Raw genomic sequence first — 23,660 nt, 5'->3', positions numbered from 1 at the left:
ACCCCAGGTCACTTCATTCCGATTCAACAAAACTCGGGATAGAGACCTCGAGTTTCTGAGTTCCGGCTCATTCAAAATGTTCGGGCGCTAAGTTCCCGATTGATCTTGAATATCTTCATTCCAGACTCCGTATGCCCTCGAGAGAATCCGACCCGGAGAGATGATCTCTACAGAGCGCGGAGAGCCCGTGTATTGACCGCCTCGTCCACATCTAACAAGCGCTGCGAAACCGGCGAAGGCTCTCAGGTTCAAGATATACAGCGAGTTGTTGTCTATCAGATGAATGACGGCCAGGGACCTAACGGCTCGTTTCGAGATTCGCCTTCTAGACCGGGAGTCCGACCTACGAACCGACAGCCACAAGTGAGAAACAAACGATCATTTGGACGTGGTCACCATCAGCGGCAGTCTTGATGGAAGAAGATGCTGCGACGAGACGACTGGATGGTGCGTGTTCACTTTTACGTCGGCCGTGTCGATTCAGTTACGCGAATGCCCAGGGCGTATCCCAGAAGGTCACGCAGAGGTCAAGCCGATGCTGCTATCAAGTCGCAGGCGAGCCTACGACAGATGACACATACCCACAGCGGGGCGTCTGGCCGACGATGTCGCTCCGCGCCACTGTCGGAATGGATCTTTTAACGAGAGAAAAGGGTGAGAACTTGTCTATGACGCTTTAGCCATTTTGTTCATGTCGCAGACGTCATTTTCGTAAACTACCCGAAATTTTTCCTGCGGACATCGAATGGCTGTCGTCTAGTGAGGTGGCTATGCGGGACGCAGGACGCGTCACGGACAGGATGATCTCCTCGCTGTGCGCTGGGATCCATTAGCTGGGGAGAGTAGGTTCATGAAATTTTTGTTCTCCCGCCACATCTCTGTACTGATTCCGAAGGATTCCGGAGCTCGCGCCTACACGCAGACGGTGAAGACGCTGATAGTTCCCCATAAGTCGAACGAGTGCATATGCCCATAGTCGATGAGATCCGCTCCAGTATAATACGGGGAAAAATGTGACGCTCTTGCCTCAAAGAAGGAGGATAATCGTCGTTACGGAAAAAATGAAGCACCCAGGTATGCCTTGCCTTCCTCGTTAGCGCTGGGCCTTCGGGGGAATGAAGTGATAATGTTTCGCTCACGCTGGCACTATTCAATCTGAATCGTCGCCAAAAAGAAGCGGGTCCTGAAGCTTCCCCTTCACAGTTCTCAAGCGAGCTTCAATGCTTCATTTGGATACATTTCAGGACGGCGATCTGGCTCACACTCTGGCACGAATTCTCGCTTCGCACCCTTCTCCTATGGTTCCCCTACAATGTAACAATGACGGGTCGGGAAGCGCATAATTATGCAGTTTTTCGGTCGGTTCCTCAAATTGGAGTTCCCAGCTCCATGCGGAACCCTTGTGGTTGACGTCGGCATTCTCCTCCGGTATTTCGATTGATGCTTCGCATAGACGTAGACCATCCCGGATATTCAATCCATTAGATTCGATTCCCTGCAGAGACCAATGCAGAACTCAGATCCGCAAAAAACAGATAGATCTCGGAAACAAGGAGCTCATTGAGCTATCGCGGGGCCTGGGAAGAGAATCGCTCGTTAAATGTCGTACTCCCCGACGATGTTGATTAGCATGTCACGACAGATCACCGTGCTCGTGGACCAGTTTCGGCAGTAAACAAGTGAGAATTGAAGAATGGACCGAGAGGACAGACAGATTGGTGCCAATTATCAGCGAAAAGGCATCGCTACCGCCCTCGTCTCTAAGCGCTACACATCGGTATGGCGGCCGAACGCGTGGCGCACACTTGCGAATTTAGGAAAAACGCCACCGTGATCGCAACGAATGTTCACGCACTGCAAAGCGCATAAATTTACGAATGCTCAAGGTCGACCGCCGTTAGCGATTTTAACAAGCGGGCAAATACAAAATTTCGATATCTTTCGAACCGTGACCAGAAGCAAGCTATTGCCCTCTCATTCGTTCGATCGCCCGCGTCCACTGCGAAGATTGACTTTCACAACTTTCGGTACTATCGGTCGTTCCTACTTGAACAAGCTTCCCCGACCGACTGGAGTCCCTGGTGATGGAGCAGGATTCTAGATGGTGAACAGTTCCAGGTAAAGCGATTAGCTTTTTGACCCGCTCGGAGCCGATCCTTCTGTGTCGGAAAGCACCCGATTGGGATGATGTGACCCACGCAAAGATTTTTCAAAGCATTGATGAAGGTTGAAGAGCACAGGAAGCAATCAATATATATCAAGATAGATACAAAATGGACCGAAATCGCCGGAAATGGTGCTTTTGTCAGTCGCCTGCTAGGCCAGTAAACAGCAGTAATAGATGGGTAGGTTGAATGCGGGAGCGTCGGTGTGTAAGAGGAACTCGATTTTGTAAAGAATGAAGAGTTTAATTCTGTTTGGTTTTCCCCTGCCCAGTTGCTCCACGGTCATTGATGGGCTGCTCGGAATAGACTAGACCATTTTGTATTCCATTTTCTGACGGTGTTCTGGTTGAGCAATCGGGAAGCGTAAGAAAACAAACACGCCTGACCCATCATCGACTCGACAATCAATTCGATGGTGATCGAATTCATTTGAATGCCAGAGGCTAGCCGGGCGGACTGCCGGAGGAAAAACTGTAAGCGATCGATTGCATGGAATGCGAGGGACTCACACTCTGAATTCTGATCACCTGTTCGCAGTCCGTCATTGGACAACAATCAGTGACTTACACGAATGCGGAATTCGAGAATTCCTGCCACGCATTTTCTCGCCACCAGACGAGGGATTACACGGAACTCTCACTGATTGGGGTTCTAGACGAATTTATGGTAATTAGTACAGTGTTGCTTGATTAATGATCGCGTGCTCGAGGCAGCGATTCTCCAAACCTGCTTGGGCAGGTTTCTGTGGGATCCCAAACGATTCGATCATCTCTGCTCGACCGCGATTTGACCTCAGGTCTTTCTCATTAGTTCATCCCTCGCTCTAAATCCCGTCTCGTTCTCGTTATGTCAAGCAGGCGAATCGAGGGCGGAAGAAGTCCCTTCCAAGTATTCGCTGAAACTCGTTGCTCGATATCTCGCACATCGTATCTAGGATCTGAGTCCGGAGACTGCCATTCGGTTGTACCCGAATCAATTGACTGGTCAAACAGAGAAGGGTTCGTCTCCGCGGAAGTCTACGGCCCCTTCCTTGTTTGCGGTTTTCTCGTTTCTACCCTTCTCGATCAGATCTCGAGATGCAATTCGTTCAGAGGAGGAGGGGAGACACCGCTGCGCTAGCTGCAAAATCGATTTCATAAGATCGTACAAGCGTTGTTCTTAGCTCTGTCAAGCCACATTGTGGCTTTGAATGTTCGCATTGAGCGCTGATCGCTCGTCAGCGGTGTTCTGACGTTCAGTACCAGCTGAAGTCGTGCTTTGTTCCACGCATGATCGGAGTTCGATTGACGATGGCGGCAGCGGCGGCACCGGTTGTGGTCACACCTCTGCTTCGTGATCGGGCAGACATTGTCGGCCTCGGACGCCTGTTTGCTACAATGTTCCACTAGCGCACGGATACTAGCAATACTATACGCGACGGGCTGGAAGCTGCCAGCGTCGAGCACGCGCGCGTGACTTTTGCTGACAGCTGGAGCGGCCGCCGTTCGGGCCGAGCAATGGTTGTTTCTTTCTTTCGTTCTCTTTCAAACTTGAACATCAAGTCAGGCATCGGAAAACGACGCACTAGGCGCCAATAATAATGAGCTTTGTTGTCTTTTTCTCAGACCGCGGGCATCGAATGATTGCGTGATTTTTAGGGGGCAGAAGGGGGGGGCAGCCTGAGACGGACGCTGGCGGAAGAAACTCCCTGAAACCGTCGGCCAGCGAACTACCAATCATCGGCGCAAGATGAGGTTTCCCGTCCTTCATAATTACCAACGGACGGTCGCTGCCGCGTATGTGCTGGCAGGCATAAGCCAAGACCTACTGATGAGAGATGGAGGAGCGAATGGAAAATCCCCGAAAATGTTAAATGCTTCCCCCGTGACAGTTTCCCCCGGTGCGTCATCGAGAGAGACTCGATGTCGCGAACCCGAACGAGTGTTCCACAATCTCAATCCTCCCCTCAGCAGCTGCTTCGTCGGTCAATGAGTTCACCCGTAGCTCGTCAGACGGCCAGCCCAATCAGCGAACTACATGGCTGGGCAACAAGGCAGGCAAATGTGCAACTTGCCACTTTGAGCCACAGCTATCTTCGTTGGCTTTTGTCGGTGAAACCAGCGCTCGCGACGGCGACTGTACAGGAGCCCTCGCCGCGCCGAGGGTAAGGGCTCCCAATGGAGTGAGTAGCCAGAGGGGGCGTGGCCTGCAGGCGTCGCTCCGCCCGCTCTGTTCGACTCACCACACAGCGGCCCTCGGCGAAGGAGGTGCTTCTCTAAACATTTACCTAAGCTTTTAGAAATCTTTAGACAGATGAGTGAATCGCTCATACGAGTCGTTTAGACCTCTCGCTGCTCGCAGCCGTGAGGGACAGACGGACGGCGACAAGCAGGACGATTGGAGCCATCCTGCCGACTAGTCAGTCACTCTTTCAGTCGTTCGACGGAAGATCTTCTCCGACGGACAGTGTTTGTGTGGAGTGTTGTTGGTGTCGTCGTCGTTGCCGTGATAATCATCGTCGTCGTCACGAGCGCGGCATTAATCATCGAGCACATGATCTACATACATTAGAGTCGGCTTTAGGATCGGCGTCAGAAGCATCAGAACCGACGACGTCGACGGCGCGGCGGCCACGCTCAAAGACGGCCACGGACTACACGTGCTATCGGAGCGCTGTGAGAGTGCATCAGTTCCTAGTGTGCATCCATTCGGAAACGTTCTAGTTCATCCGCGACACTCGTCAAAACGGTCAAACTGAGTCTTCCATTGGAACCGGACATGTTGACGGTGTCCCCAGGCCGGGTGTCTCCGAAAGGGTCTGCGGTTGCGGCACCACCACACTCCTCGTTTTTGATACGAGACATCCTCAATGACCCGGATCATTCGCAGGGAGCGGCGCAAGCCCTCTTCGCCAATAGTCTCATGCAGCAGCACCTCGCCTCGCTGCGAGGCGTCGGTGGCGGCCTGCAGAACCCTGCCTGCTTGCAGGGCATGCCCGGCTCGTTGTTACCACGGCCGCCGATGTTCATGCCACCTCGACCTGTGTCTCCGGCAGACAGCTTCGACCGAGGATCTGACCACGACGACAGAGACGATGGTGAGTTGGCAGTGTTGGCAGTATCAATATTTGAGCTAGCATCAGAATTCGAAAAGAAAAAAGAGTGAGACAGCTGGCTTCTCCGGCGAGTCGCGAGCAAGGTACCGAAAAAAATGAAACGACCCCGACTCCTCGGAGAGTCTGTCGCGAGCGTACGTGTCGAATGAGACCTCTTGACGGAGAGTGTCACACGTTGGGAAGCAGACGACGTCAAGGAATTAAAATCTAGAAAGAGCTGTCACGCTGTCAGTAGTACCAGAGATCATTTGTTCGCGGTCTTCGCTGTATTCTCAGTCAGTGGGCTGCCATTCGAGCGGCTATCATCATCCGCATCAGGTGTGCCGGAGCTGCTTGACCGACGCTTAATTTGTGGGAAATTCATTTTTTCCTCCTTTTCGGCCATTCGCGGCGTGGCCCATTTAGACGAGCTTTGTTGAAGAGATTCACTGAAACTTCAACGCTGTTCGTTCTGCTGGCGCTTCTCGCGCTCTCCACTTGCCGAAGAGAGATGGGTTGGAACAGCGCTCAGAAAGGTCGCGTGAAAACGCAGTGAGATTTCGATTCTGAGAGATGCATGAGCAGAGGAGAACATTTACCAGATACCTAGCTCTGTCTGACGACAGATTCAGCAGAGAAGATAGCAGGTGTTAACGCACTTAACCAGCGCTACATCTACAAGCGAGGGGATGATGGCGACGACGACGACGGCGCTGTCCGACGATGAGAACTAGGTGTCACTTCCGGGCACGAAACGGACAAATATTTGGTGACGCCCAGTCGTCGTTGGCAGATGCTGCACGTCACAAGGACATTCGTTTCGGCGAAACTACATACATAGGCGAACTACATAGACCTCTCTTCTTTATTGTTTGAGAGTGTGTCCGAGGGAGCGCGTCCATGCCCCGTCGCTTCAATGTGTGTGTGGGGAAAGGAGCGTACTCGACCGTCGTCGTTGACGTCGTCGTCTGCTCTGTCTCGATCTCAAAAGTCGTCCCGAAAAACTACCCGAACGATGATGAGCGAGGCTCGTCGCTTCAACAACAGAAGACGCCCCCTTTGATGAGGGCAAACTGAAGGTTATGCAGATGAGGCAATCGTCGTCGACCGATAGAAGAAAATACTCTCGCCTTCCTCCCCTTGACTGACCGACCGACTGACTGACCGACCTACCTGCGTGTCTACCCGGCTGGCTGGAAGCCTAGCAGGTAGGCAGTCGGCTAGTTATCTAGTGCGTCTGATGTCTACCTGATCCGATGGCGGTGTCCTAATGTAATTACAGGACCGGTCGGACACTTTGGTTTCAACAGCGAATTATTGAGGTTTTCTCGAGCGCACAAATGCAGGAAACCCTTCGGCGCCTTCATCGTTGTTGAGGAATCAACGGTCGGACAGTCCTTCCGACGACGAGTTCTTTTTACGAGAACTACGGCTGCTCGTACACAGAATGGAACAGCCCTCTGGATTCGATCGCATTTCCGTCGATCGTTCGTTCTGTTTCCACTAGAATCACGGCTCTCGGCCGCTCGGGAAGTCCTGGAAGTCCAGTGCCCGGATCACGCGCGACCGGTTCATCACGAGTCTCATCTCAGCGATGAAGTCGTACTGCCTCTTGAGATCAGTCAAAAGGAGTGACGGATGATCGCCCGCCAGTCCCCCACGGTGGACCGGGACGAATCGCAAGATTCGATCAAATCAAACGCATCGGATGGATTTGTGCACCAAGAACTGGCGTACCCAACAAACTTGATACCGGAGCGAGTACAACAACTTCGACGTACTCGGAAGGTGCTCGCTTCGTCGTAAGTCGTCGGCAGTCGAGAAACACCTCCTCCATCCGGTGCTTCGCGAAGGAAGCCAGAGGTCGAAATGGAAGCCTTGATGATAGCAGCAGTCAATAATCCAGCGTCCGGGGCCGAACTCCACGCTTTTGTTTCTCGCAGATGATTCTCTAATGATCACTTTAACCTCAACGCGACAAGGCTGCGTCAATTCTCCGAGACGCGCTCTCTGTTTTCTAGAATTCTCCGTTTCGTTCACGGAGCAGACACTTCTCGACTTTTTGAGCAGGAGAAGTCTTGGAGGGAAGAAAAAAGAGAAAGATAGAAACGCTGGCTGTGGGTTCGCTCGGAGCCAGAGAAAAGCGAATAGAAAGCGATACATAAATAATAAATAGCGACGGAAAAATAAGTGATAGGCGCTCAAAAATTTGCGTCAGAAGGCGCGAGGCAGGCTTCCCTTCGGATACGACTCCGACTTTCCTAATTCCTCCATCTTATCCTTCCAAATGGAGACCTTACCGCTTGACACTTCGCGAATACTGCGAACATAACCTAGGCATCGAAGACAGTCCATCACGATTTTTCTCGCTGTCTTTCCCTCTCTGCTGCCTCCATTCAAGCTCTAAACCTTCAGGCAGAGAAACTTTGCCGATTCCAAGTCCAAAAAAAATCGATGAGGTCCAGAGAGACTCGGCTTTTTCTCCGTTTCGGATCCGAAAGTTTCGAGAACTCGTCTCCGCAGTGATCTCCGCCATCGAGTTGTCGAATCCGAATCGAGCCCGCAGGCGGGACAAGACGGGCGAGTGCGTGATGCAAATTTCCTGCGGTTCCAGCCTAGAACTCTGCCCCTGTGTGCTCATATTCGGGCGAAACTCAGATTTCCAGCTTTGTCGCTGAAAAACCGAGGTCCTTGTACGAGACGCTTGTGGCAAAAGAAAAAAAATCTCTCGCACTTGGTGCTAGCGGTTTTGGTGTCGAGCAACAAATGATGCTCAGACAAAAGGAATCGCGATTAAAGTTCACACACGGTCGTGCCCGGCAGCCTGCGAAATCCAAGTAGCCGAGTGAGCTGGATCGTCTTGCCGCCAACGAGCAATGCTCGACGCTGTGGATCGGGATGACTTTATGCAAAAAGCCTCACCCCGGGCGCGGCTCTGGGAATAACTCAATGATTCCCTTGTTGTCACCGGTAATTCGAAACGACACTCACACCGGACGGACAGGCTGAATAACGTGTTGGCGACAAAAAGGTCTGACGACAAAGCTGCATGATCGCTTACAGCAGCGCATCTAACCTCAGTCCGTCAGTCAGTCCGGTCGGACGACGGCGGCCGCCTCGAGCGAAGGTTCCGATTTGCAAGCTGACACCTGCCATTATGCAAATGAGATGGCTGTTCTCAGAGGGAAAAGAATCCCCTCCCCGCGGGCGTTTGCTCGGAACGATGTTCACCGTGTATCCATCGATCTCAGAAGCGGACACCACGCGGCGAACACGTTCTCGCATCACGACCTCAAAACACGCTCGGTCGCACGAATTATTTCAGTTGAAAGAGCAAAACGCTCCGGGAGATGGAAACGCGGGATTGCGCACTTCATCATCCGCGTATGGCTGCGGTTTGCTCGGTGGCCAGACGAGTTTCTGCGCGAGACGCTCGGCTGACCGGTGGTCAGCGATTCGAGGGATCAACCTAGCTTTCTGCAAAGCTGAGATAGCAACAATTAAACGCCGCTGCACACACACACTCTCACAAACATTTAACGGTAAAACAAGAGGAGGAAAAATGGAGAAAGAAAGGAATAGAGATAGATGGATGGATAGGAACAACCCCAAAAACGCTACCGGCAGCAACAACGGCGGGAGCGCTGGCAATAGCGCTCAAAAGACGCAAAAGTGGGGCCCGTAGGGAAATTCCCACGACACCCAAGCTAGATGACGATGACGCATCATCAACGCGTTTTGTTCTTAAGTTTTCAAGCATGTGCCTAGCCGTAGCTGCTTCCTGTCCTTCTCTGGATCCCGTTGTTGTTGCCGGAGCAGCAGCAGCAGCATTCACCTCGTAGTATCCCGGCGCTCCGGCAGCGACTAAACCGAATAACTGTTTCTACTCTCGACGAGATGATATGCACGCCGCTCGACAATGGTGTCGAACCGCGAGACGCTTCGACAGCCTACCTAGAAACTTCCGAACTTCACTGCAATTACATTGGAACCGATCGAGCGGAAATTCGGATCGGCGGAGTCGAATCCAGTGCCTCACGATTCCTGTCCGACTCCTTAGGAACAGTGTTCATCCGCCCGATCAAGGAAGTCCACCGCTAGAGAACACGTGACGGTTTCGAGTCAACGGGAACGAGATAGCGATATTTGTCGTTTGAGTAGGATTGCTGAAGCAAAGTCGTTCCGATATAGTGAGCAGTCGAGCATGCTGAAGCTGTCACCGCAAAGTGAGCGGACTTCTATGATGAGACCGGTCGCTCCGGCCGCCAGAAGCGCGACTGGCCGCCGGCTCGGCATCGCCACCCCCCAGATGGAACGCGCTTCATACTGAGCGTGAAGCTATGAACGGCTTTTTGTCAAGAAGCTCAAGAAGAAACGAGGGAATAACAACTACGACGCCGTCGTGAAAGACGAAGAAGATAGAGGAGCCAAACCGAAATCAAGACGGTCGGAATGAGCGAAACCAGCTCGAACGGAGCTCGGTCTCTCCCCACCTAGGTGGTAGAAAATATATAAATATAGCTACTGGAGCGCTGGATTATCCGCAATGTCCTTCTCACCGCCGACTTATTCGGAGTTGTCTCTTACTTTCTCGTGCCTATCTCTTCCTTGTTATGCTTCCGGAGCGGATCGTTCCAATCAGGTCTGCAATCGGTAAATATTGACCGGCAGAGCTGACTGACTGAGTGGCGGGCTTGCTCGAGACCTGCTCCGCTCGTATCTCGTGAAGCACAGGGCGTCTGCCGGCCGCTCGGCAACCATATGGAGGGCGGCGGCGGCAACAAGCGATCACTCCCACTAGAGCCAGTGGTGCTCAGCAACACTTAGACATTTAATAGTACAAACACTTAGACTGCTTACACGGGCCACAGAGCACGCTGCCGCCGCCATCTGAGAGAGGATAGAGTTTGCTCATCTATGTGGAGTCGCCGCATCGTGACCGGACGAAGTCTGTCCTTGGACGTCGGAGATCCTCGCCGTCTTCGACGCGAGACCGCGCACTGCCTTGCGAGTGCTCCTCGACGTATATGATTGGTAGCGTTTGTGTCTGCTTCCTACTAGACCGGGCGACAATCCGATTTCGCAGCAACGGCTTCAGTCGCGTGACTCGATACATAGCTCGGGTGGGCTAGTCCAATTGGTGCGTACAATCCAATCCCGTGTGAACGGTAATCCGCGGTAGAGATAGTCGGTTCCGAGGGAAAATATCCATTCACGCAGATGGAGCGCTGCGAGTAGCGATCAATTAATTTGATACCTTAACGAAACACGTATCTTCCATGTTCCGTCTCATTCATGGAAATCCTTACGATCGGGAATTCTTGCCGGAGAACAGTCCGAGGGTCGCGGCAGCGTGGAGGCATTGGGAACGGTGCGAGCGAAGCGGCATACTTGAGAGACGTTCGCAGGCGAATATCACGCGTAATTACTGAGCGATGCAGCCAAGCCATTTGTTCGCAACATAAAATGCTGCAGTGGCCCAAAAAGTAGAAAAAAAAGAAACGCCTCGGAAATAACCGACGAAGCCGCAACTGGCATGCGCAAAGCCAACATCTGCGACCGGGTCCTCGAATCGAAGGGACTGACTGACTCAGTCTGTTGGTCACTTGGCTACTACAAAATACGCAAAAAATGAATTCAGATCAAACGCTTTTTCCTCCATTGTTCTTTCGGTTGTTCCTCGCCTGCTTGATTCCTCATCCGAGCGGACATCCATTCGTTTCCTCCCTCGTTATGCTCTTGTTACTGTCCGTGAACGAAGCGAAGAACTAGTATCAAAATTTTTTGAGGATCGAGAACAGAAACACAGTGTATAAAAAATAACGAGAAAACCTTTGCGCGACTCCTCGCTGGCGAAAACGGCCACCGTGAGGTCATCTACTCTTCGGCAGTTGGAATGATGAGCAGAATATGCCTGTTCCCCATCTGACGTGAAATTATCACCATCAGTTTGAATTTCCGAGAGAGTGGAGGAGGAAAAGAAGATCCACATCGAAGGAAAACAATGACTCGAGGGAATAATGGCTTCTTATCGAATAGGCGGGAAATCAAAAGAGCGGGTGGGCTCTCGCCTCATCCAACTGACACGCGGGCGGGTCTGCAGTGTGTCACTACATTCGAAGTGGCTATACTCGGCGTGCTCCGAAGCGAACGGGCGTTTGCTCACTGCGGGCGAAATGCGATGAGGGCATAAAAATAAGCGAACGTGAAAACAGATTTTTTCGGTTGGCTCTTTGATGGACGTCCGTCGTCTTTCGAAGGAATTCGGAACTTCTCTCATTCAATTGTCCCCTATTCAGATAGATCCTTCATCTACAGTGGGAATCCACTGGAAAGGGAGCTCACGGAGGTGGATCCCAATATCGATCTCGCACCCATCGCAAGGGCTGGATCCGCTCGTGTCAGGTCTAGCTGTCATGATTTCATGGGCTAAACACCTCAGATCCTAAAGAGGAACTCGTACTCATTAGCACAATAAACATATAACCGGTTCTCCCAGCGCCTCGGATTGTGACCGCGACGATAACCGATGCGCAGGAGTCATCCGTGGGAGCTTCAGAGGAAAGATACGGAGCGCAGCGATTGAGAACAGGTAGCCGAACTTTCGACTGCATTTAGCGAGTGAACGATGCATCGCTTTTATTTCTTTTGTCGACGTGACAGATGGATTTAGTCGGAAGTTCGATCATCGCCATCGTTCTCTGCACCGAAAGCGGCGTCGTTTAACCAGAGACCGATTCACAAAAAAAGTCACAATATGGTTCTTTGTGTTGTGCGGACAGACAAGCAAATAAGCGGGAACGCAGCCAGAGCTTGGTGACTCGCCTTGCGTGACTCCATTGAGAACTTCATGAGATCCTTCTGCCAGCTGCCAACAGCCAGCGCACGAAGTATAGTATTCCGCTCAGAAGTCCGAAAGTCACACTGGATTTCAGATCAGAGAATTCATCCACGGTTTCCAATCGGCCCGTTCCCGATGCTCCCCGCTTCTCTGGAGCACGTGGTTCTCGCGTCTGGGGTTAGGTGCAGTACCTACTGTCAGTCTCGACGCGGGGCTGGGGAAAGGATTCGCATTATTCCAGCTCAGTGAGCCCACTTTCCAGGGTGACCGAACCCTCCCGGAGCCTCTCGAACAAATCGTTGCGGCGGCCACACGAGCAGCTGTGATGTGAGAAGGTAAATAATTTCTGAATGCAGCGTTAAATCGTTCAGCCAACATCGTGAACTGTTTGTGAACTGACCATGCTTCGCTCGCGATGAGAGCGGCTAGCAAAATACTTTTAGCCGAAGAGTGAGCGAGCTTACGAGCGAGTGAGCATGACCGGACCGTTTACGGTAGAAGTCTGGCGGGAACCAAAATAAGCATGAAGACGCACTAGAGGGACCGAAGGGACGCAGCCGACGAAAATACCTGAAGAATATAGGCGAGAGAAAACGACGGATTCATAACAGCAGCAGTTGCTCCCAAGTTCAGGCGTAGGCTTTGAAATATCGTAGAAACCGTCGCGTCGACGAATCGTGGGAGAGGATCGCAGTGATTCCATCCCGATATCCATCAACACGATGCGTCGGGGAAGAAAACTCGAGTCGGGGTGGCTGAGAACAAGTAAGGAACAAAAATGCACAGGGAAGCAACCGCGTGCAAGCAGGTCGCTTGGAAAGCAATTAAAGACGTTGAGTCCCCGAGTTTTTTACGCTCCTCGGTGAATGCTCGTCACTTTGGACAAAGTGGAGCTCATGCAAGAAGCCCGCTCCTTGTTAGGGCTGTGCACTTATTCGGTCCTCGCTGCGGACCGTTCGGGGGTCTCGTAGATCTTGACCGACAGTGCCGATCGCACTCAGTCAACACGACCCGATCATGGTCGACAGACCGGAATTCTCAAAGAAAATAATTGAGAGGCGAGAAATGTCGTCGTATCGCGAGAAGGGTGCGAAGCAGTGCGCAGGAAACCAGCGGGAAAAAAGACCGCTCATCGAATGCGAGCCGCATCGATGGGTTGCTTCCCCGGTACAATATCAGAGGATGAATTTCAGATTCCGTGACTGTATTCATTCGAGTCAATCATTCTCATCGCGCGCCGGCGAGCGAGCGGTCGTCGACAGCAGGGAATGAAAAAAAAGAATAGTGAGGTAGGCTCAGCTCATCTCGAGAAATGAGAATTAAAACGACGCTAGGATTACAATCACGGAAAAGGCACCCGGACTGCCGTACAAACGCCGCTCTGAATGATGATGACGTCTTGTGAATCGGAGAACAGATGAATATTAAATTCTGTTTCTTTCTATTCGACTTGCATCGTTCGGTCGTTTGTTTGTCCCTACGATCGTCGGCCTGCTCGTTCATCCGTTCCATTCTGATTCAAGTTGACATTGGTCGGACGGCCGTCACCACCGCCATCGTTCTGATGCTCTCGTCACGTAGAATCCTCCGAGTTGATGCGTGTTCTCGTGCAATTAGCCTCCCGATGCCCGGCGCGGACGGTGAATGGGCGAGCGAACGAATTTGAAAACTTTAGTTGAATTTGGATGAACCTCTCTGAGCTCGTAGAGCAGCAGTTTTCTCTATGATTTGATTCACAGACTTCTCTATTCTCTCATCCATCTATGTACGTGTTCATCGATAAGCCTCCATTCATGAAGAACCGTTCGAGTCATTGGACGTCTCGTTAATCTGTACATCTTTCTTGACGTGAATGCACTTGTGGGTTTGAGTGCGAGAGGCGTCCGTGCACACAAAAGGCTCCTAACGGCAACGACCGCAGCGAGCTTGAGTAGGCATGATTGAATTCGGATGTTTATCAATCGGATTCGTGAATTGAAAGACTGCGGAGAACAATTCTCCGTTATTCCACTGTGTGAGAGCGCGCTCGCGTCTCCACGGACGGAACCGAAATGGAACGATCATCATATCAATACTTCACATTTGGTCTATGCGGCGAACAATGTCTGTGCCTATAAAAGCACCGTTTTCGACAAAGATGTTTCTTGAGATACTTCTCCTCGGGAACAGATGATTGAAGGAAGGAGCGTTACGACCGGAGAAGTCGGTCCGTCAAACGTGAGATCACGGCGCGCATGCGAACGGAACGGACAACTAGATGCTCGGATGTCGGATTTCTAGACACAAATATGACTGCTCACCTTGTAATTAGACATGGGAACTAGCTCCTCCCATTCCATGCGAGGTGAAGTTTCCTTCATCAAACTCCGCGGGCCCATGCATGTGCTCGTCCGGCGATCCCCAGATCCGACGGTACCAATACCGTCTCTGCTTACGATTGGGGGCCTGTGCGGCTCGGACATGTTGAGGCTTGAATCTTGAGAACATAGACATCCAAAATGACTGGACCATCGACATCCGCGGATTCTTCAAGAATACGCGAGCCTTACTCTCGAGGAATAATTTCAAGCGAGTTCCTCTCCCGAACTGGGCCGGGAGGCATGTCAGGGTCGTCCTTCGTTCAGGCTCAGACACAAATTTCAGCTAAAGTGTTTAGTCCAGTATAAATTAGATGAAGCCGGGCGAAAGGCGCGTAAAGGATTAGGAGTGGGAGGCATCTTAAAGAGATGGCAAAAACAAAGAATGCCGTTCAACGGTTGTTTTTGTGAAGTCACGACGAAGACCAGGCGGACAAAGAGCGCCGGAGGCTTACGATTCGGGGAAAAATCTACGAAAGATGAAGTCTAGCGAGCAGTGGCGGCAGAAGCCTCCTCGGTGATGAAGTGAAAGCGCGAGTTGAAAGAGAAAAAAAGAGCAGAAAGACGGAAAATCGAAAAACAGTTACAAGTCATTGTTGAGGGTGCCTTGAAACTTTGCGGTTCGACTTTTACGGTCTTTCTATTGACCAGGCTTGAATTTGGTCTCCGTCGGCTGCCGTTCGGCGCGGTGTCTTCGGGTCTGTAAATCTGTTGGTCGGTCCTTCTGTCTTTCTGTCGGTCGGTCGGCCCGTCTGCACGTCTGTCAACCTGTCCTACCAGTGCAGTGGTCGCAGTCGCGGGTTCTATGGCGTTCAAGTCACAGATCGCTCGTCCGTCTGTCCGCTAAATAGCACCGAGTGGTCGCCTTCGTCGGCGACAGAGTAAAAGAGACCGCGCGTCATGAACGCAAAGAGAGAACCGAAGCGAGAACAGAGAAGTGCTGATGCTCGCCGAAGAATAAAACGTCGTTTGTGTGTGTGTGCTGAGGAGATGCGATCAGTAAGCGCCCGTCGGTCATCAGCGACTGAATTTGCGGCTGTGAGGGCGTGGAAAAGAGAAAAGAAGACAGGAGCGCCAGCGCTCAAAACGTTCAACTCAACGAGAAGACCGGCGGCGGCAGCAGCGGCGGCAGCGAAAGACCGGTCAGCTGGGTAACCGGCGATCCTTCTTAAATCAACCAACCAAATAAACTTAGTTACCCAACGTTTCTGTTGAAGTTTCGGCAGCGCATGTTTTCGCTCTGGAAAGATAAATCGATTCTGGGGCGAGAGGAAACAAAACTCGATCGACATCTGTTCTTGAGCTCCAGAAGAAAATCCTATTTTCACTCCTGTCGGGGAATTCGCGCGAGAACAAACGTGAATTTTTGGTGGGTGCCTGTCTTCTAAAAGGAACTCACAAAAAGGTTTCAAAGGGAAAAGAGCGCTATGAACTCGCAAATGGTCCCAAGATGCTTCGATTGTTAGCGACTCGTTGGGGGCAGGCAGTGTCAGATAAGATTTGTGCCATTGTCTGGGATGATTCCTTGTGGAGTCAATTTCGCAGCTCTTTCTCGCACTTCTTTTTTCTGCGCCTAAATTCTTTGTCGGTGCGCCGTCCACCCGTGCACAGTTGACGTTTGATGGTCACTGGTGCTCCTGGTGCTGTTGACGCCCTCAAACGAAAGACGGACCGATGTACGGACGGGCGAACGGACGAGCGCACGGAGCGATTACGGGGCCGTTCGATCCGAGATCCTCCCACTCCAAACAGAACGTTTAGATTTTTGTTATTTGCCAGGCGACGTCTCGAAGCCTAAGTGATGTCGTCCCGAGTCCTGGGTATCGAAATCCATACAAGGCTTCGTCTAAATCGGTTTTCGTGTCAAATCTTCGTCGCGGTCGGCCGGTAGGTCTGCCGACTAGCCAGCCGGTCGGTCGGGCGACCGACCGACTCCTGACGCCGAAACGTCATCCGTCATTCAAGACGAGAATTTGTTGTCGTTTTCGGTGCCCGCAGACAGTCGATTTCGGCCGTGCGTCGTCAGCCACTGAAATGTACAACTGACTGAGCTCTCATTCTCGACGAAGTGGATTTCTCGAGCATTTCTTGCACCAGCGCGCAGCGTGGGAGAGCCAGAATTACGGGCAAGAGTTCGCATCCGCCACCGGGTAGGCTATGAGACACCCACGGTGAAACGCCAGTATTACCGCTGGCAGCCACCAGAAACGTAGATGAGTACGAGAGAGACAAGTCGGCGGCTTATTCACAAAAATCAACAACTTTCATACGCCGGCCCGGCGGTGTGAGCACAGCAGCGTACCAGGATGTGGAGGAAGTTGGCCGTAAAACGGGCTTTCGAACATTTCAGAATCAGCAAGTACTATAACCCATAAAACCACCATCTGCGAACACGTTGTCGATGGCCTACGAATGCCTTCCTGGATCGGCTCCTGTAATTTTCGGGAGCAAACCTACCTCCGCATTAATCGTAGAGGTACCGATCTGACGCTGGCCTCTAATTCAGCTTTGCATGAATGTAGGTCGTCAAATGTGGAATATTCGCGAATCTTAAATAATGTTGGAATAATTCTAGTGGAATCGAGGTCTTCGAAGGAGAGTTTCCCCATGTTTTACGTCGAAGGGTTTCGCAGTCTCAAGTCCCTTGCGCATCAGGTACCAGCGTTGTCTCTGTTTGTACTTTGACTTCGGTGGCCCGGACGAACGAAGTTTATTACAATTTCTCTTTCGGAGCCAGGTTTTTGTTTCTCCATTCCACTGGGAGCAAGGAAGAAAAACACGAAAAAAGAAACTACAAATAACTTAGCCGACTTACTTAGCCAAGCATGTAACTACATGTTTTTGTTAAGTTCATGGGAACGACTGCTTGGGCTGGGCGTTTAGCGCCGCCTGGGAATATTTCCCACCATTCCGGCGCAAACGCCGGCGTAGACAACGACGATGAAGAAGAACGGCTACGACCAACATTGCTCTTGCTCCACTGAAAGAAGGCATTTACCCTTTTTTTCCTGACTTCTATTCTCTTTGTTAGGCAGGCGATGCGCTCGCTCCGTCAAATCTCTTCGCTAAACTCGCTTGTCATAAATTGAATTATCATGGTCCGCAGCTCACCATCCATCCCTTCTTGTCTATTCGCTGGACTCATGCCGTCTGTTCTCGCGACGAACGTTGCTTCCAGACGCCGTACAGGCGACGTCGCTGAAGGGATGCCAATCAATCCAGAACTTAAGGGAACGTCTCGCACGCATACCCGCGCGTGATTGGGCCCAGAATCCCAGATATCCGCCTCTGAGTCCTCCCGAACGAAGATTCCCCACCGCATCGATCCGAGTTCATCGAAGACTTCATTGGTAGTAGAGGGATCTTGAGACAGCGGAATTCATGTATTTTCGACTTGATGTCATGTCGCCGACGATCACGGCGTTGATGCCGTCGGCTGACTCGGTGACTTGCAGGGAGCAGCGATAAATCTTCTCACCGTTAGTCACTTTGCTAATGGCGCATTGTTTGTCCCCGAGCCTAACAGCTCTCGCGACGACCCGACTGAATTCACTGAGCGATCATATACTATGTCCGTACAGTTTTCCCAGCACGGGATCAAGCAGCCATTCTGTCCGACGCGTACAATGCTCCGTTTTGTGAAGCCACCGGAACATATCAAGTAAATTGCGCGCGCATAGTACCCTCTCATACGTCTATCCTCGAAACAAGCCGCTGACAAACTCACGAACAATCAGAGACAGGGCTCACACGGAGTATTTTCATACGAGACACGTGTGTTTGTGCGCGCCGCCAGATGCAAATTCGGGTTAAGGGTTATGGTGAGCCCGCCGGATATGACCATGTCGCCGCCAATATCCATGTCTATCGATCGGTGCCTTAATGCGCGCTCGCTCACTTGCCTGCCCAGCTCCGACTCGCTGCCGTGTACTTAAGTCGAAGTTCAAAACGAGAATTTTTTGCTGCAGCACCTATTCGATGATAGACGATCCGATGTCTAATTTTCATAGAAAACCCGTTAACCCCAGCCTTGCCGACCCGATGGGCTCTCCGGCTCAGTGGCTTTTATTTGCCTCTTGAATAGCCGACGCGGCAGCATCGCTTGTCGATAAGTTGTTTGTGTGCGCGACGTCGTTGCTTGGAGCGGTCCGAGAGGTCATGAATTGTGTTTTGTGTGAATTGATCTGAAAGAGACATCGATCTCAGAGGCAAGCAGCCAGCCCCGGGCCTCAGCTTCGACTTGGACTAATTTAGGCCAAACGTCAACTCGCTTATAGATATCGAAATCGGAACTTCCGGATAAGCGAAATGATCCGATGAGGCCTGAAACGAGATCGACGCTCGGACGTCTCCGTGTCGAACGATCGCCCCGATATGCTCCGGATCGGATATTTTCGTCGAATTCGGGTCTCGAAAGACTTTTCCGAAATTTCGGCTGATCGACAACGTCGTGAGAACCGGTGGCTTAGCGAAACATGCACACACACAAACAATGAGAAACTTGATGGCTAAGTCAAAAGAGGACATAAAGGTACTTTCCTCCTTCTTTGCGAAGAAATGAATGAACATTTTACAAATGGCGTCGTTTCGATCTCGTTGCTAGTACCGGTGCTGATTTTGTTCCCACAAGCGGCAAGCGAGAACACCCACGAAAAACGAACAGGGGGGAGTCATCGCCACAAAAAACCCAGCGCTCGAGCATTCTCATGACTTCGAGTGCTGCTGGAGCAGAAGTTGAAGCGGCAGACGAAGAAAAAAGGAAGGCAGACGACGGAGAACTGCTAGCTCGCTGGATCGCTCGCTCGACTCAAGAGTCCTGGGAAAAACAACGGCAACAACAACAACGAGCGTTTGACGTTTTTTCTTTTTCTGTTGCTCATCACAGCGGATCCCATATCTCATTGAAGCGGCGAGACTATCTACTCCGCTCTTCCACCCTTTACCACAAGCCAACCCATCGGGAAGATGTCGTCCTGCCTTGAGGGATGAGTTTCAATCTCACTGATAGAGACAGTTTCTACTCTACAAGATCGATGAGGATAGAGACAGCATACCAGGCTTCGGATAGGTCGATGCTGCCTACTTCGGCGAAGGAGTCGGACTCGGCTGAGCATGAGAAGAGATTCACTAATCGGAAGAACAAGCAAATCCTAGCGTATTCCCTCGTGCTTCTGGAGCCTCTTTTTCAGAAATTCCGAATCGTTTTACACCTCGGCGAATACGAGTGCCACACGCAGAGCGCGAGAAAGTAGTGAAGGAGCCGATCGTAAAGGCTAAACGAAAAGAAAGTTACTCTGAATTTGCGGTAGTCATACGGTAGCGGATTCACTTGAAGACAGCGGCTGTACACGAGAGGCACCGATCATTTTACCGATCGGACGGGAAAAGGGAGGGATCCGACAGAGCGAGAATCCTATTCCGCGAAGAACTATCAAAGGATTCGCTTGAGAAAAACAAACTTTCCTAGTGACGTCTGTTTATATGCGCATCGACCCGCCTGCTGGAGCATTTAATCAATCAGACGCGGGGTGTTGAGGCAGGGGGGCTCTGCGATGTTCCAAGGCAGCGAACGCGTCTTGAATATCCCGGAATAAGTCATATCGGCATACCGACGAAAAATCACTATTCGGGAAACGTCAGACCTTCGCGAGATCCGCGCAAGAATAAATAATACGCCATTTCTTGACATCTTCACAGATCAGTTGGAGTGCTGAGAAAATCATCCAGTCGCGTGTTCCATGGGCGTTGAAGATTCCAGGGTATTCGCGAGATGATTATTATTTCCCGACTAATTTTTTTTCGCGAGATTATCTGCGCCCGAATATTGAGGTCACGAACTTGGGCTTCGAGGGAAGCTTGCTGCGGGAGTATTGTGGAACCGAATTTGTTTGTGCTTCCGCGGAATTTCGAGGAGACGAAGCTCGACAATCGTGTTTTGTGTAGAAGAATCGAGCTCTGCACGATCGCCGATCGCACTACTGAAAGATCGTCCGTATTGAATGGCGCTTCTGTCACGGCTCCCGCCGTTCCTGAATCGGAAAGACGACGGATGGCTCGCGCTTTGCATTCACTGATTGAATTGAAATTCTTGGAATTGAATTCTTTCCAATTTCCTCTTCACACATTCCCCTCTCGGTACGCTGCGGTCCCACGCGAACATCATCCTCTGGACTCGTAGGGGAGTCCCGTTTCGGCATCGAGCTGACCTCAGAATCTTTCGATTTCAGGTGGTTGTGACAGCCCCGAAAGACCGACAGATTCACCTCCGAGTGGCGGTTCAGGAATGAGCAATCTGAAGTTGAAGAAACAGAGAAAAGCCCGAACCGCTTTCACAGATCATCAACTGCAGACACTCGAGAAGAGTTTCGAAAGGCAGAAATACCTGAGTGTACAAGATCGAATGGAACTCGCAGCTAAACTCAAACTCACAGACACTCAAGTGAAAACTTGGTATCAAAACAGACGGTGAGTTCCCATTCCCGGTTCGAAAAACTCCAGAGATTGGTTTTCCTCCTCCTCCAGCGTTGTTTTTTCAGTTCTTCCTCATTCAAGTAGAGAGCGAATCCGCGGAGTTCATTTCGTCGTTTTCATTTTCTTTTGATTCGTTTCTCGCTTGCGAGCAATCGAATAAGACCTGTCTCCGATTTTCTTCCAGAACCAAATGGAAACGCCAGACCGCCGTGGGTCTCGAGCTCTTGGCGGAAGCTGGAAACTACGCGGCTGTCCAGCGAATGCTCCAAACTGCGCCGTACTGGTTACAAAGTTACGCGGGAGTGAATCCCCAGAGCTCAATGAACGCCATGGCAGCTTTGGACGTGTTTTATCGTCAAGCCAGTCTACAGAAACCGATGGCTTACCGAATGCAACTCCCCGGCGGTCAGGGCGCTCCGCCCGCCGGAGGCCCGGTCCTTCCGACATGTCCGCCGACTTCTGGGACGACGACACCTCCGACATCAGCAAGCTCAATTCACGCCAAAATCGAAATGTCGTCGCCGACCATCGGCCTAGTTGGGCACACCTCTCTGACGCCATCACCTCTCGGATCACCGGAATCACCACTCCCGAGACCGCCGAGCGCGCCGTCGTCGAGCCGAGAAACACAGCAGTCGACGTAGACAGCAGACACCAAAGCAATTCTTCCTCGCTCCTCAATATTAGGAAACACTCGGCGATGCCCTCCCGGTCCGACCTCTGTCTTCAACAGACCATATCCTAGGACTGACACTCGACCTGCCGCGAAAGCGACCGAGACACAACGCCTGCGAATGCTCACGAAAACCCACAATGTTTCCGCAAAAAGCTCCTGCGACACCGGCAGGCGATTATACTACAAAGAATGAAGAGTACGGATGTATGAATGAATGAATGCACGGACGACCGATTGATTGAGTGAAGGATTGTACGTTGTACGGCTAGATTCATTCAGCATTATCATTTTCCCCCACCGTTCGATATCGTTCTGCGCGTGTTCGATGAAGCTTAGTAGGAACAGCATTACCATCAACGAAAAAATAATCTATCGAGACGACGGCTGTCTGCTGTACATAGACGACGATGACGCCAGCGAGCGAGGTCGAGGTAGACAGACTTTGAATGAGGAGCCGGAGACCCCAATTTTCTTTCAAACGCTTTCTAGATAGTGGTTCAATTCGAACACAAAAACCACAATATTGAAACGAACCGAGCAGCGCTCACAACATCGAACGAAAAAGGAAGAAGAAACCTTCTTCGGCGGCCGCGGCGACGGCACCGCCATCACCACCACCTGTAAATAGAGTGATTAGCAGAGGAAGAGGGGATTGCTTCGTCCGTCGGCGGTGACGTCAACAAGAAGGACAACACCATTTTAGTGAAATTCGTTTTCCTCACGGATAGTTGCGAACAAGTTTCGAGTCTGTCTGTTTGTTTGTTTGTAGATAAGAGAACGGAGATGATGATCGATCGAGAGAACAAGGCGATAATAATAATTATAAGATTATTGATAGAAATATTGGTAAGCCTGAGCAATGATCTACGAAGAGCATGCGCGCAGATGAGGGAAGCGGTCGACTCCCGGAGACTCACTCCATACGGGATCGATCAAGAAACTATGGAAGAGCGTTGGAAATTCCTTTTCGAGCTTTGAGCGACGGGTAATCCATCGGAAACCTTGATCATATATCGAAGCGACTCAAAACTAGAGACCTAAAGCCCCAGGGGACAAACTCCACCAGATGGAGGACATATAAGTTCTCCGATGCAATAAAGTTTACCCGAGAGATCGAATGGAGTCGTTCCTTGTTTTTCGTCAAAATATAGTCGGTAGTTCTGTTGGGAGAACCGATGAGAGGATCATAAAAAGGCCTGAATCATGGCCACTAGGTGGGCTGCATGACCATTTGGCGGCGTCTTTCGAAAGAACAGGAACAAAACGGGGGCAAGGAGACCACATATGCACAAGCTGTCTGTTTCTCATCATCGCCATCGTGTAGAACCGTCCGCAAGAGTGACGGAGATGATGATGACAGCAATGCAAAATTAACTTCATCGTGGAAGCCGCAAAGAAAGCCGTAGCAAATCGTTGACAACAACCGGTGCCCGCAAACCGCGGAAGAATTGTAATTGCAGAGCCGAGAGGTTAAATTTGAAGAGAAGAATACCTACTACACAGTTTCTTCAAATCGGTGATTTCCTTATCACGTCCACGTACTGGGTCCGCGAGCGACTTGCATTCCCCTCTCTCAGGGCACCCATCGGTCGTCATAGACCGATGTCGTCGCTTTGTCGTTCTGCTGCTCGTGTTGTCGCCGTCATAAGAGGCAGCAACGAGACCGTACGACCACGAATTATAATCGGATAAGACGGCCAGCGGGAACTTGCGCGCTTTCGGCCATGCAGTCCGTCGATGCCGATGGTCGATTCCCCGAGACTCAGGCGCCATCTATCGGCATTCGGAGGAAACATTGCCTTGATCGCCGTTTCGTTCATAATGATTACAGTCGGCAAAGCACACACAGACACATCGGCAGTCGAGCGACGACTCCGAGCTGCTGTTGAGCCCTTTCCTTAGCCACCGGCAGCGGCGGCGCCAGAGAGGTAGTCGACGTCCGTCCCTATTTTTATTTTCTCCGGTCAGCAGCGCTTTAGGGCGCGCTGTTTATGAAGAAAATACACATTTAGTTCGCGGCTACGAATGAAGGGACCAAGACGGGACGAATGGCGGTTGGTTGGCTGCTGGACGATGC

At 51.3% G+C, this 23,660-nt stretch overlaps 1 protein-coding gene across 1 annotated transcript; it reads left to right on the top strand.

Moving 5' to 3' along the window:
• Positions 1–4,922: 4,922 nt before the first annotated feature.
• LOC100902125 (homeobox protein ceh-30-like) lies at positions 4,923–21,947 on the top strand. Its single transcript, XM_003743198.2, has 4 exons — positions 4,923–4,946; positions 5,034–5,241; positions 20,664–20,901; positions 21,092–21,947. Exons 1-4 carry the CDS (start codon positions 4,923–4,925, stop codon positions 21,549–21,551), a joined length of 930 nt encoding a protein of 309 aa, XP_003743246.1. The 3' UTR covers positions 21,552–21,947.
• Positions 21,948–23,660: the final 1,713 nt, after the last annotated feature.

The sequence above is a fragment of the Galendromus occidentalis genome, unplaced genomic scaffold (genome assembly GCF_000255335.2).
Source record: "Galendromus occidentalis unplaced genomic scaffold, Mocc_1.1 scf7180000077440, whole genome shotgun sequence".
Taxonomy (NCBI): domain Eukaryota; kingdom Metazoa; phylum Arthropoda; class Arachnida; order Mesostigmata; family Phytoseiidae; genus Galendromus; species Galendromus occidentalis.
The sequence above is the reverse complement of the archived record's forward strand: the minus strand, read 5'-3'. Positions and strand labels throughout refer to the sequence as shown.